Here is a 12,391-nt window from a genome sequence, read left to right on the forward strand (position 1 = left end):
AGGCCATGATAAAAGTAATTATCAAATTAATATTCAAACAACGGGACTGTTCAGCATGTGCGCCGAACAAATAGTTCCAGCAATCAAGCTGTGATCAAGACTCGTTCTAGTTCAGTCTGTGTCAGAAATAACCACTGTCAACACTTGACTGTGATGAGAATCACAGTATCCCCCGTCCCTCCACGAGACATGTTTCCTTTAGAAAAAATCTAACAAATCAATGATAAATAAGATTATGAAACTATAGCTAGGCTACATAATTCATTTAATTTGTGGTTTTGCAAAGTTTACCTAATTTATTAATCTGAATTTTGCAACTGTATTCCAGTATTTAACCTTTAAGCATATTTTTTATAATAACAATGCCCTGTCTGACAGTGTTAACCGTTTCACACTACCATGCCAATCCGAACCAAATCGACTAGAGTAATGTGAAAAGCCCTTAATAGGCTTGATTCGGTGTCTAACCTGAACCACCTATCCTGTCCCCCTCTCCAGACGTATCAATCCAGCCCGGGCGGTCACTCGTCATGTAGCAGTGAGCCGTCGCCACTTGGCAGTGCCCACAACAATGACAGTGGAGTAGAGATGGCCCTGCACAGTGGGGGCAGCTTTGGGGACCTGAGTGCACTGGACGACCCTCCCATGGTGGACTCCTCCACCCTCTCCCCCCGCAACTCGGTGGGGGTGGGTCTTGGGCTTCATAAAGGGGGAGGAGTCACCATCAAGCTGGAGAACATCAAGAAGGAGAGGCTGAAGAATGTGAGGGACTCTTGTCCCTGGGCCAACTCTGGTTCTCAGGCACCTCAGGTCCGAAACACCAAGCTGCCTCCCATTCCTGCTGTTGGTAAGTGTGAAGTTCTATACTGGAACAATATAGTTTTTGATAACAACTGTTTTTAAGAACCTACAATAATGCTGAAGGATTAGTAAACGATAATAAGGAAGAAAAAAATTGCACATCGATTATAGGAGAGATTGAGTTGAGAGGAATATGTGAAGAAGCCTTAGAAACCTAGAAAGGGGTCTTGCCCTACAGTGGCTTGCGAAAGTATTCACCCCCCCTTGGAATTTTTCCTATTTTGTTGCCTTACAACCTGGAATTAAAATTTTGGGGGTGTTTGTATCATTTGATTTACACAACATGTAAAGATGTCTTTGAAGATGCAAAATATGTTTTATTGTGAAACAAACGAGAAATAAGACAAAAAAAATGAAAACTTGACCGTGCATAACTATTCACCCCCCCAAAGTCAATACTTTGTAAAGCTACCTTTAGCAGCAATTACAGCTGCAAGTCTCTTGGGGTATGTCTCTATAAGCTTGGTACATCTAGCCACTGGGATTTTTGCCCATTCTTCAAGGCAAAACTGCTCCAGCTCCTTCAAGTTGGATACGTTCCGCTGGTTTACAGCAATCTTTAAGTCATACAACAGATTCTCAATTGGATTGAGGTCTGGGCTTTGACTAGGCCATTGCAAGACATTTAAATGTTTCCCCTTAACCACTCAAGTGTTGCTTTAGCAGTATGCTTGGGGTCATTGTCCTGCTGGAAGGTGAACCTCCGTCCCAGTCTCAAATCTCTTGAAGACTGAAACAGGTTTCCCTCAAGAAAGTCCCTGTATTTAGCGCCATCCATCATTCCTTCAATTCTGACCAGTTTCCCAGTCCCTGCCGATGAAAAACATCCCCACAGCATGATGCTGCCACCACCATGCTTCACTGTGGGGATGGTGTTCTCGGGGTGATGAGAGGTGTTGGGTTTGCGCCAGACATAGCGTTTTCCTTGATGGCCAAAAAGCTACATTTTAGTCTCATCTGACCAGAGCACCTTCTTCCATATGTTTGGGGAGTCTCCCACATGCCTTTTGGCAAACACCAAACATGATTACTTATTTATTTTCTTTAAGCAATGGCTTTTTTTCTGGGCACTCTTCCGTAAAGACCAGCTCTGTGGAGTGTATGGCTTAAAGTGATCCTATGGACAGATACTCCAATCTCCGCTGTGAAGCTTTGCAGCTCCTTCAGGGTTCTTTGGTCTCTTTGTTGCCTCTCTGATTAATGCCCTCCTTGCCTGGTCTGTGAGTTTTGGTGGGCGGCCCAATCTTGGCAGGTTTGTTGTGGTGCCATATTCTTTCCCTTTTTTAATATTGTATTTAATGGTGCTCCGTGGGATGTTCAAAGTTTTGGATATTGTTTTATAACCCAACCCTGATCTGTAATTCTCCACAACTTTGTTCCTGACCTGTTTGGAGAGCTCCTTGGTATTCATGGTGCCGCTTGCTTGGTGGTGCCCTTTGCTTAGTGGTGTTGCAGACTCTGGGGCCTTTCAGAACAGGTGTATATATACTGAGATCATGTGACAGATCATGTGACACTTAGATTGAACACAGGTGGACTTTATTTAACTAATTATGTGACTTATGAAGGTAATTGGTTGCACCAGATCTTATTTAGGGGCTTCACAGCAAAGGAGGTGAATACATATGCACGCACCACTTTTCCGTTTTTTTTATTTTTTCAAATTTTTTGAAAGAAGTAATTTTTTTTCATTTCACTTAACCAATTTGGACTATTTTGTGTATGTCCATTACATGAAATCCAAATACAAATCCATTTAAATTACAGGTTGTAATGCAACAAAATAGGAAAAATGCCAAGGAAGATGAATACTTTTGCAAGGCACTGTATATGTTATAATGTGGTTCCTTTTGTTGGTTCCGCAGGTTCCCTTCTGGAAAACTCTAATATGATCGCTCCACACGGGCCCTACCCTGGTCAGCGTCTTGGTGACCTGTCATCATGCGAGGTGACCATGCTGAACCAGCTAAACGAACAGGGCCGCCGGGACAGCAACACCAGCACTTCCAGCTCAGCCTACATCAGCCGGCGCTCCTCTGGCATATCCCCCTGCTACTCCAGCCGCCGCTCCTCCGAAGCCTCGCAGTTCAGCAACCGCCACAACAACATCAGCTCAGCCGACTCCTATGACCCCATCTCCACAGACCTGTCCCGTAGATCCAGCGAGGCCAGCCAGTGTGGAGGTGGAAACCTCTCTAGTTTGCTCAGCCTCACCCCTGCCCAGCACTACCATCTCAAGGCCAAGTACGCTGCTGCAATCGGGGGAGCTCCACCTACACCTCTGCCCAACATGGAGCGTATGAGCCTCAGGACCAGGATGGCCCTGTATGGGGACCACGCCCAGGAAAGAGAGGGCCTATCCCACTCTCAACTGTTCCACCCACCTACCGCATCAGTTCCCAGACGCTGCAGTGACATCGGCTACGGTAGCCATAGCATGATGCCCCACGAGGTTCCTGGGAACCTTCCCCGGCGAGCCAGCGACCCCGTCCGCAGACCTACCCTAGACCCACTGTCCCTTCCACGAGTCCAACGCTACAACAGCATGAACAGTATGAACCCCAACAGTATGATGCCTCCTCCCTCTGCCGACCGCCGGGGCCTGGCCATGCAGAGCTACACGCGATCTGACGGAAGCCTGCACCACCACCCCTTCGCCCCACGGCCCCCCAGCATCTCAGAGAATGTGGTGATGGAGACCATGGCCGTGGACGGGCTGGACCATGCAGGAGATGAGGACATGGTGCTACCTGATGATGTCGTACAGTACCTCAGGTCTCAGAACACTGGCCCCGGCCAATCAGCAGGCCCCGCCGACTACGCCAACAGTCAATCACAAGGCGGCTTCCAGGTCCAGAGGAATATGACCTCCTCCCAACAGCAGTTCTATGGGCAGAGGAGGATGGCCATGGTGGATGCCAACATGCCCCTGTCTGGGTCAGGCCAGGCTCCCCTACCCCCCTACCAGATGAGCCCTGGGTCTGGCTCCCAACAGCAGCAGTACCCAGCCTCTCACAGTATGAACAACAAGAACAACATGCCAGTCCAGTGGAACGAGGTTAGCTCAGGGACTGTGGATGCTACAGCCACCTCCAGACTCACCAAGCAGAACCTCCTCAGAAACAACAACCTGGCCATGGTCCAGCAGAGACAAAACTTTGGGCATTTCCAGGGTAGAATGGGTAGTAACAGTAATCAGCAGGTGATGCCCATGAACCAGAATATGGTGCTACAAGGCTACACCCAGAGAAGCAACTCCCAGTGGATCAACTCTGTCCAACAGCAACAAAGGCAGCCATGCAGCATGAACTATCCTGAGCAGATGAGTCCCCAGCAGGGATATGGCCAAGAGATCATCCCTGTCCCTAACTCTGAATCTGGGAATGGCAGCCTACGACCCAACTTTAATGGCATGGCACTGCCCAATGGCAGGGTGATGGCTACACACAACAATCCTGATACGCAGATCTACAGGTCAAGGACTCAGGTTGAAAGCTCTGCCCCCCACATGATTCAGGTTGACCAGCAGAACTACAGTATTTCTTCTCAGCAGCAAGACGTCAATACTGGGAACAGAGCTGGGATGCAGCCCAGGCCTCCCATGGAGCCCAAGTCTATGAGCAGTAGACAACACTCAGGGTCCAGAAGTATGATGCAGCAGAACCGTTTCCCTCAGTCTGACTTACATCACAACACCTCTGAGGCCAGTCCAAAGAGGCCGGGTGGCACCGCAGCACATACCGGCGGACATAACAGAGACTCAAACTCCAATGCTTCAATGTTTTATGCCGGCCAGATCCAGATGTTTGAACCCAATAACAACCACAATGTGAGCTTCAACTCCCCCATGTCCCCCTTCATGGGCCAGACTCCGGGAGGCACCACTGTTACCATGGCATCTCCAGGGGTCAACCAGGTCACCAGCACCGTTGACTCATCCGGCTCCTCTGGATCGATCTCTGGGGTGGAGCATACCCAGATCGACTTTGACGCCATGTTGGATGATGGAGACCACTCCAGCCTGATGTCAGGGACCCTAAGCCCCGGACTCCTCACCAGCCTGTCCCAGAATTCCTCGAGGCTTACCACCCCCCGTAACTCTGTGACCCTGGCCTCTGTGCCAGCAGGGATCGGTAATATGGCCATCGGAGACATGAGCTCCATGTTGACCACCCTGGCTGAGGAGAGCAAGTTCCTCAACATGATGAGCTAAGGCCTTGGCTGTATCACAATAATCTCTCCTTTCTCCCGAACTGTGCACTTGTTCACTTCCCTTCTTGGATTTGAAAGAAAATGTATGGAAACTCCCTCTAGCATAGCCCATGCCCCACCAATCCAATGCTTTTAATTTTGTGGGGAGTAGGGAAAGAGTGCACACTTCGGAAGGAAAGAAAGATTATTGGGATGCCCCATTGTGTATTCGGACCATTTCAAGGAAAATGTACTATAAAAGCACTGATTATATGTAACAATAAGGAAATAGTTACTCTTCAGGAGCATGTCGATCTCCGCTGGCCTGTATAGAGACTTTGCTTATCCAGTAATATGTCATATTTGCTCAAGTACATTTTAAGTAGTGTTTGTGTTGAGAAAGTAAGTATAGTAAAGACATAAGGAACATTTTAAAGACATAAGGAGCATTATCACTGTTTTGAGAAGCCATACTTTGTATCTACGAATAAGAATAGACCAGGGTATAAAAATACATCAGCAAATATGTGTCCATTGCTCCGTATTTGTTGATGTTTGTTACTCTTTAAAAAGCAGTGCACTGATAGCAGTGCACGAAGTGCCTTGCTAAATAGATCATGTTTGAATAATATGTGAATTCATGAAACATACATACATGTAACGACCTTTGATCATGTTTATAGATATACTGTATGGTACGTACTTTAAATTATGTTAAAGAGACTTGATTATTGCAAGCTAAGTACAATATGATGCAACTATTGAACATTGTGATGCTACATTGTTAACATCCATCCATGTATAGAGGAGCTTGCAGAGGAACAGGATCACATGCAAAGCTAGAGCCGGTTTTCGTGGACCCAGATTAAGCCTAATGAAGGACTAAAAACCATCCTGAGTGGAGATTCTCAATTGAAAGTGATTTTTAGTCCAGGACTATGCTTAATCTGTGTATGTGAAACCAGCCCCTAGTGTGCAGGAGATGGCCACTTGTCATACTGTATAAAATATCTTCCAAGTGCCCTCCAGAAGCTGTACAGTAATTTCTAAGGACCCTCCTCTTTGTGAGACTGACTGTATGATAAAAAAAAGGACAGAGATCTGCCTCAGTGTAAATCAGTCTGTGGAGACACACGCTAACCTGGACTCAGGGGTAGATGTAGCATAGTAAATTTAAATACGGGACACTCCTATTAGTAGGATATGTATTAATTTGTGGATGCCCATCATCCATTTCGGATGGTATGTTATGAATTACAATCCGTATGATATGTTACGAATTGCAATTCTTACAATATTTAAAGAATTGCAATTCGTTCAATATGTTACAAATTTGCAAAACGTATGATATGTTACGAATTCCAATTTGTTGTGCTTAGCTAGGTGGTAAGGTGGCTAATGCTAACGTTAGCTGGGTGGCCAATGTTAGCTAGACTAGGGATTAAAGTTAGCAGTTGGATTAAAGGATTAGGGGAAGGGTTAGCTAACATGCTAAGTAGTTGCAAAGTAGCTAAAAGTAGTAGGTAGTTGCAAAGTTGCCAAAATGCTAAATTTGTGAGATTCGAACACTCAACCTTTGGGTTTCTAAGCGTTTGTGTTATACGCCTGCCCACCCATCCTGACCAACCGCCCTACTTTAATTTTTGCCTTAAGTAACCTTTTCTCTTATGTAACCAATCCAAACTTAACACATCCTAATTTGAGTATCCCTGATTTACATTTACTATGTTACGTCTAGTCTATTAGACCAGGGTGTACACACAGACCCTGTGCCTGTCTAGGATGTATCAGATCTCTGAAGGAATATGCTAGTACTCCATGTGTACTCGGTGGACATGATTACACACTAATTTGTGGATTTATTACCCCTCCCTACTCCCTGGGCTAGACATGGACTATATGGAGAATCAAATAAGGAATGAATTACTTTGATTACAAATCATATCAAGAACAATGATACACCGCAACCTCCTCAGTTTTTATTTTAGTTTGCTTGCTGGAATTAAAGTAGCCTTACCGTATGTACAGGTATGCTGCCCATCCATTTTACTATTGTGTGTGTGTGTGTGTGTGTGTGTGTGTGTGTGTGTGTGTGTGTGTGTGTGTGTGTGTGTGTGTTGTATATAGCTTTTGTACATTTCAAATACAGTATCTCAGTTTTTTCTGTTTTAACCAAAGTGCTGTGTTGTGTCTCCTTTGAAATCACATGGTCTCGTCCCTCTGGGACACATGAAAGCAAAGAATCGTTATTCAAACTGTTCAGCACACACCCTAATGAATTCTAGACACCATGAAAAACATCCTCATGTCAAAGAATTCATCTTGATCAAAAATACACTGGACGTGTCGGAGATTATATTTTTAATATTTTTTGTTTACACCGGGTGAGAGCAGAGTTCACCTGTTCAAGAAGTTGAGGGGATCCTACCCATGGAATTGCATAGGATCTTTATGATTCTACCCCCTTAACACTGCCCATACGTTTCATATCATACATCATTTTTTTCCTGGTCATTTATACACACAAACTTTTTACTGTTTATAGCTAATATTTGTGTTAGCTGATGTAAAAAAAAAAAAAAATTTGCTGTTGGAAAAATATCATCTAGCCACAGCATTTGATGCTTAGCGGTAAACGATGCCTATTGTTCACTTAGTTCACGTTTTGAAGGGTCATTTTATCATAGATGAAGGTGAGTGGTGGTTAAAAAGAAAACTCTAAGAACATAATAAGTTACTAGTAAATAATGTTGGGCAAACTTTTTCTCTTTGATCCCTTCTCGTTCATACATTCACAAAACATATTTACTTAAAGAGGCTCCATAGATATGCATCTTATGAGGCTTTTACAGTTTTTTTTTACAATGTTGGCGAGGGCAAATATTCTACCTCTGAAAACCCAGATGAAAAAGGATCCTCCGAGAACACAAAACGCTTAAAGAGCCGTTTCTAAAGTTAGCTGGCATGTTGTCCAAAATCGACAGTGGCAGGCAGGCTTTGAGGAAAGGTTTTTCAGGAATCACATAAAATGCACCAGTGGAGAAAGATAAAAAGAAAGACAGACAGAAATAAAGAGAGAAGGAAAAAGAGGGAGAGCGAAAGCGTGTGTGTTGAAGGAGAGCCAAAGAGAGGGGGCTGTAAAAGGGATGACGCGTGGAGAAAGTGTAAAGGAAGGGGGAACAAATGATTTTACTCTGACAGGCAGCGGAACTCTGCTGAGGATCCTTTTGATGTTTGTCACTGATTGCTCTTGCCACTGGAATTCCTTATTCTCTCAGAGAAAAGATGGGAGCAAAATAGCCCGGGGTAAGAATGGATCTCAGAGAACAAGATGTTAACACGGGAGCCAAGATGATCAGTAACGGACAAGGCACTAACTAATTAGACAAGAACACAAACGAGGTGATACAAGACTCAGAGAGAGGGAGAACTGAAGATCCAAAGAGATGGCCTGCCTGCCTGGCCTGGCATGCAGTCTCAGAGCATCACATTCTAGAATAGTGTTCTCCATGCTGCTTGGTCCCATGGTTCCAGTGATTCCACACAGAGATGCAGTTTTCTAAGAACAGGGAGAGGGTGGGCTGTGATCTCTGACTCTTTCTCTGTCCCTCTCTCTCTATCCATAACCCCTCTCCACTCAGTTGTCCCCTAGTTGGTAGACTCTGGGCAGCTGGAGGAAGGAGAGAAAAAGAGAGAGGAGGGAGGGCAGGGTTTTTAGCTGCTGAGGGAATGCATGAAACAATGCCACCAGACATTACAATTCACACTAGGTTCAGAGGCCTCACATTTTTTTTTATCTCAGGACATTTCCCTTTGTGCATAAGTGTCCTTAGTGATTTATATTGCTGGCAAAAGTCCACTAAGTAAGCACCTCTTCCTATCCTCATCCTCTCACATGTCAAGATCCACTGCTTTAATAGTAAGCAATTTTCATCAGCTCTCAAAATCCTCCCACTTTCTAATGGTATAAGGGAACCACGTTACTAAGCAGTTAAACTGAACTCAGTCGGTTGTAAACAATAGATCATTGCTTGTAGGGTGGAGTGAGTTAAATACCTCAACATAATACAAATAAATCCATCCGGAGAACTGCATTTGTTGTTGAAAGAGACAATGATAAGCCTAAGAACAATGTCCCACACAATGTTTGATCTGTTGTCTATCTATATATTTATAGATATAAATGGATAGAATATATATATGCAATGCATTTGGTCAGTAATAAGTCCCCTTGACTTTTCACATTTTGTTACGTTACAGCATTATTCTAAAATGGATTCAATAAAAACATTTCCACACGATACCCCATAATGACCAAGCGAAAACAGGTGTTTTAAATAAATACGATTTAAAAATTATAAACAGAAATATCTTATTTACAGAAGTATTCAGACCCTTTGCCATGAGACTTGAAATTGAGCTCAGGTGCATCCTGTTTCCATTGATCATCCTTGAGATGTTTATATAACTTGATTGGAGTCCACCTGTGGTATATTAAATTGATTGGACTTGATTTATATAAGGTCTCACAGTTGACAGTGCATGTCAAAGCAAAAAACAAGCCATGAGGTTGAAGGAATTGTCCGTAGAGCTCTGAGACAGGATTATGTTGAGGCACAGATCTGGGAAAGGGTACCAAAACATTTCTGCAGCATTGAAGGTCCCCAAGAACACAATGGCCTCTATCATTCTTGGAACCACCAAGACTCTTCCTAGAACTGTCCACCCAGCCAAACTGAGAAATCGATTTGAAAAAGGCACATGTGACTCAATAAAAGGTACATGACAGCCCGCTTGGAGTTTGTCAAAAGGCACCTAAAGGACTCTCAGACCATGAGAAACAAGATTCTCTGGTCTGATGAAACCAAGAGTGAACTCTTTGGCCTGAATGCCAAGCGTCACGTCTGGAGGAAACCTGGCACCGTCCCTACGGTGAAGCATGGTGGTGTCAGCATCATGCTGTGGGGATGTTTTTTAGCGGCAGTAACTGGGTGACTAGTCAGGATCGAGGGAAAGAGGAATGGAGCAAAGTACTGAGAGATCATTGATGAAAACCTGCTCCAGAATGCTCAGGACCTCAGACTGGGGCGAAGGTTCACCTTCCAACAGGACAACAACCCTAACACACAGCCAAGACAACGTAGGAGTCTCTGAAAGTTCTTGAGTGGCCAAGCCAGAGCCCGGACTTGAACCTGATCGAACATCTCTGGCGATACCTGAAAATAGCTGTGCAGCGATGCTCCCAATCCAAACTGACAGAGCTTGAGAGGATCTGCAGAGAAGAATGGGAGAAACTCCCCAAATACAGGTGTGCCAAGCTTGTAGCGTCATACCCAAGAATGTGATATTTTTTTCTTTAGTTTTATAATTTGCAAAAATTTCTAAAAACCTGTTTTTGCTTTGTCATTATGGGGTATTGTGTGTAGATTGATGAGGGAAAACATATTTTTAATGCATTTTAAATAAGGCAGTAATGTAACAAAATGTGGTAAAAGTCAAGGGGTCTGAATACTTTCCGAATGCACAATGTATATATACAGTACCAGTCAAAAGTTTGGACATACCTACTCATTCAAGGGTTTTTCTTTATTTCCATTTTTTTTTTTTTTTTTACAAAACTATGAAATAACACATATGGGATTATGTAGTAACCAAAAAAGTGTTAAACAAAACCAAATATATTTTAGATTCTTCAAAGTAGCCAACCTTTGCCTTGATGACAGCTTTGCACACTCTTGGCATTCTCTCAACCAGATCCATGAGGAATGCTTTTTCAATGGTCTTGAAGGAGTACATGTACTTCAAATCAAATCAAATCAAATGTATTTATATAGCCCTTCGTACATCAGCTGATATCTCAAAGTGCTGTACAGAAACTCAGCCTAAAACCCCAAACAGCAAGCAATGCAGGTGTAGAAGCACGGTGGCTAGGAAAAACTCCCTAGAAAGGCCAAAACCTAGGAAGAAACCTAGAGAGGAACCAGGCTATGAGGGGTGGCCAGTCCTCTTCTGGCTGTGCCGGGTGGAGATTATAACAGAACATGGCCAAGATGTTCAAATGTTCATAAATGACTAGCATGGTCAAATAATAATAATTACAGTAGTTATCGAGGGTGCAGCAAGTCAGCACCTCAGGAGTAAATGTCAGTTGGCTTTTTTAGCAAGTCCGGTGAACAGGTCAGGGTTCCATAGCCGCAGGCAGAACAGTTGAAACTGGAGCAGCAGCAAGGCCAGGTGGACTGGGGACAGCAACTGGGGACAGCATGCCAGGTAGTCCTGACGCATGGTCCTAGGGCTCAGGTCCTCCGAGAGAGAGAAAGAAAGAGAGAGAGAAGGAGAGAATTAGAGAGAGCATACTTAAATTCACACAGGACACCGGATAAGACAGGAGAAGTCCTCCAGATATAACAAACTGACCCTAGCCCCCCGACACATTAACTACTGCAGCATCAATACTGGAGGCTGAGACAGGAGGGGTCAAGAGGCACTGTAGCCCCATCCGATGATACCCCCGGACAGGGCCAAACAGGAAGGATATAACCCCACCCACTTTGCCAAAGCACAGCCCCCACACCACTAGAGGGAAATATTCAACCACCAACTTACCATCCTGAGACAAGGCCGAGTATAGCCCACAAAGATCTCCGCCACGGCACAAACCAAGGGGGGGGCGCCAACCCAGACAGGAAGATCACGTCAGTGACTCAACCCACTCAAGTGACGCACCCATCCTAGGGACGGCATGAAAGGGCACCAGTAAGCCAGTGACTCAGCCCCTGTAATAGGGTTAGAGGCAGAGAATCCCAGTGGAGAGAGGGGAACCGGCCAGGCAGAGACAGCAAGGGCGGTTCGTTGCTCCAGAGCCTTTCCGTTCACCTTCACACTCCTGGGCCAGACTACACTCAATCATATGACCTGCTGAAGAGATGAGTCTTCAGTAAAGACTTAAAAGGTTGAGACCGAGTCTGCGTCTCTCACATGGGTAGGCAGACCATTCCATAAAAATGGAGATATATAGAAAGCCCTGCCTCCAGCTGTTTGCTTAGAAATTCTAGGGACAATTAGGAGGCCTGCGTCTTGTGACCGTAGCGTACGTGTAGGTATGTACGGCAGGACCAACTCGGAAAGATAGGTAGGAGCAAGCCCATGTAACGCTTTGTAGGTTAACAGTAAAACCTTGAAATCAGCCCTTGCCTTAACAGGAAGCCAGTGTAGAAAAGCTAGCACTGGAGTAATATGATTTTTAAAAATTGGTTCTAGTCAGGATTCTAGCAGCCGTATTTAGCACTAACTGAAGATTATTTAGTGCTTTATCCGGGTAGCCGGAAAGTAGAGCATT

The 12,391-nt window shown here is 44.6% G+C and overlaps 1 protein-coding gene across 1 annotated transcript in view; it reads left to right on the forward strand.

Moving 5' to 3' along the window:
- Positions 1-7,229, forward strand: part of gli2a (GLI family zinc finger 2a) — a 106,110-nt gene extending 98,881 nt beyond the window's left edge. The window contains exons 13-14 of the mRNA XM_055878368.1: positions 499-847; positions 2,727-7,229. Coding sequence (XP_055734343.1) covers positions 499-847; positions 2,727-5,074 — 2,697 coding nt within the window. The 3' untranslated portion in view covers positions 5,075-7,229. The remainder of the gene's footprint in view (positions 1-498; positions 848-2,726) is intronic.
- The last annotated feature ends 5,162 nt before the right edge of the window (positions 7,230-12,391 follow it).

This window comes from Salvelinus fontinalis, chromosome 23 (assembly GCF_029448725.1).
Source record: "Salvelinus fontinalis isolate EN_2023a chromosome 23, ASM2944872v1, whole genome shotgun sequence".
In the NCBI taxonomy this organism is placed as follows: domain Eukaryota; kingdom Metazoa; phylum Chordata; class Actinopteri; order Salmoniformes; family Salmonidae; genus Salvelinus; species Salvelinus fontinalis.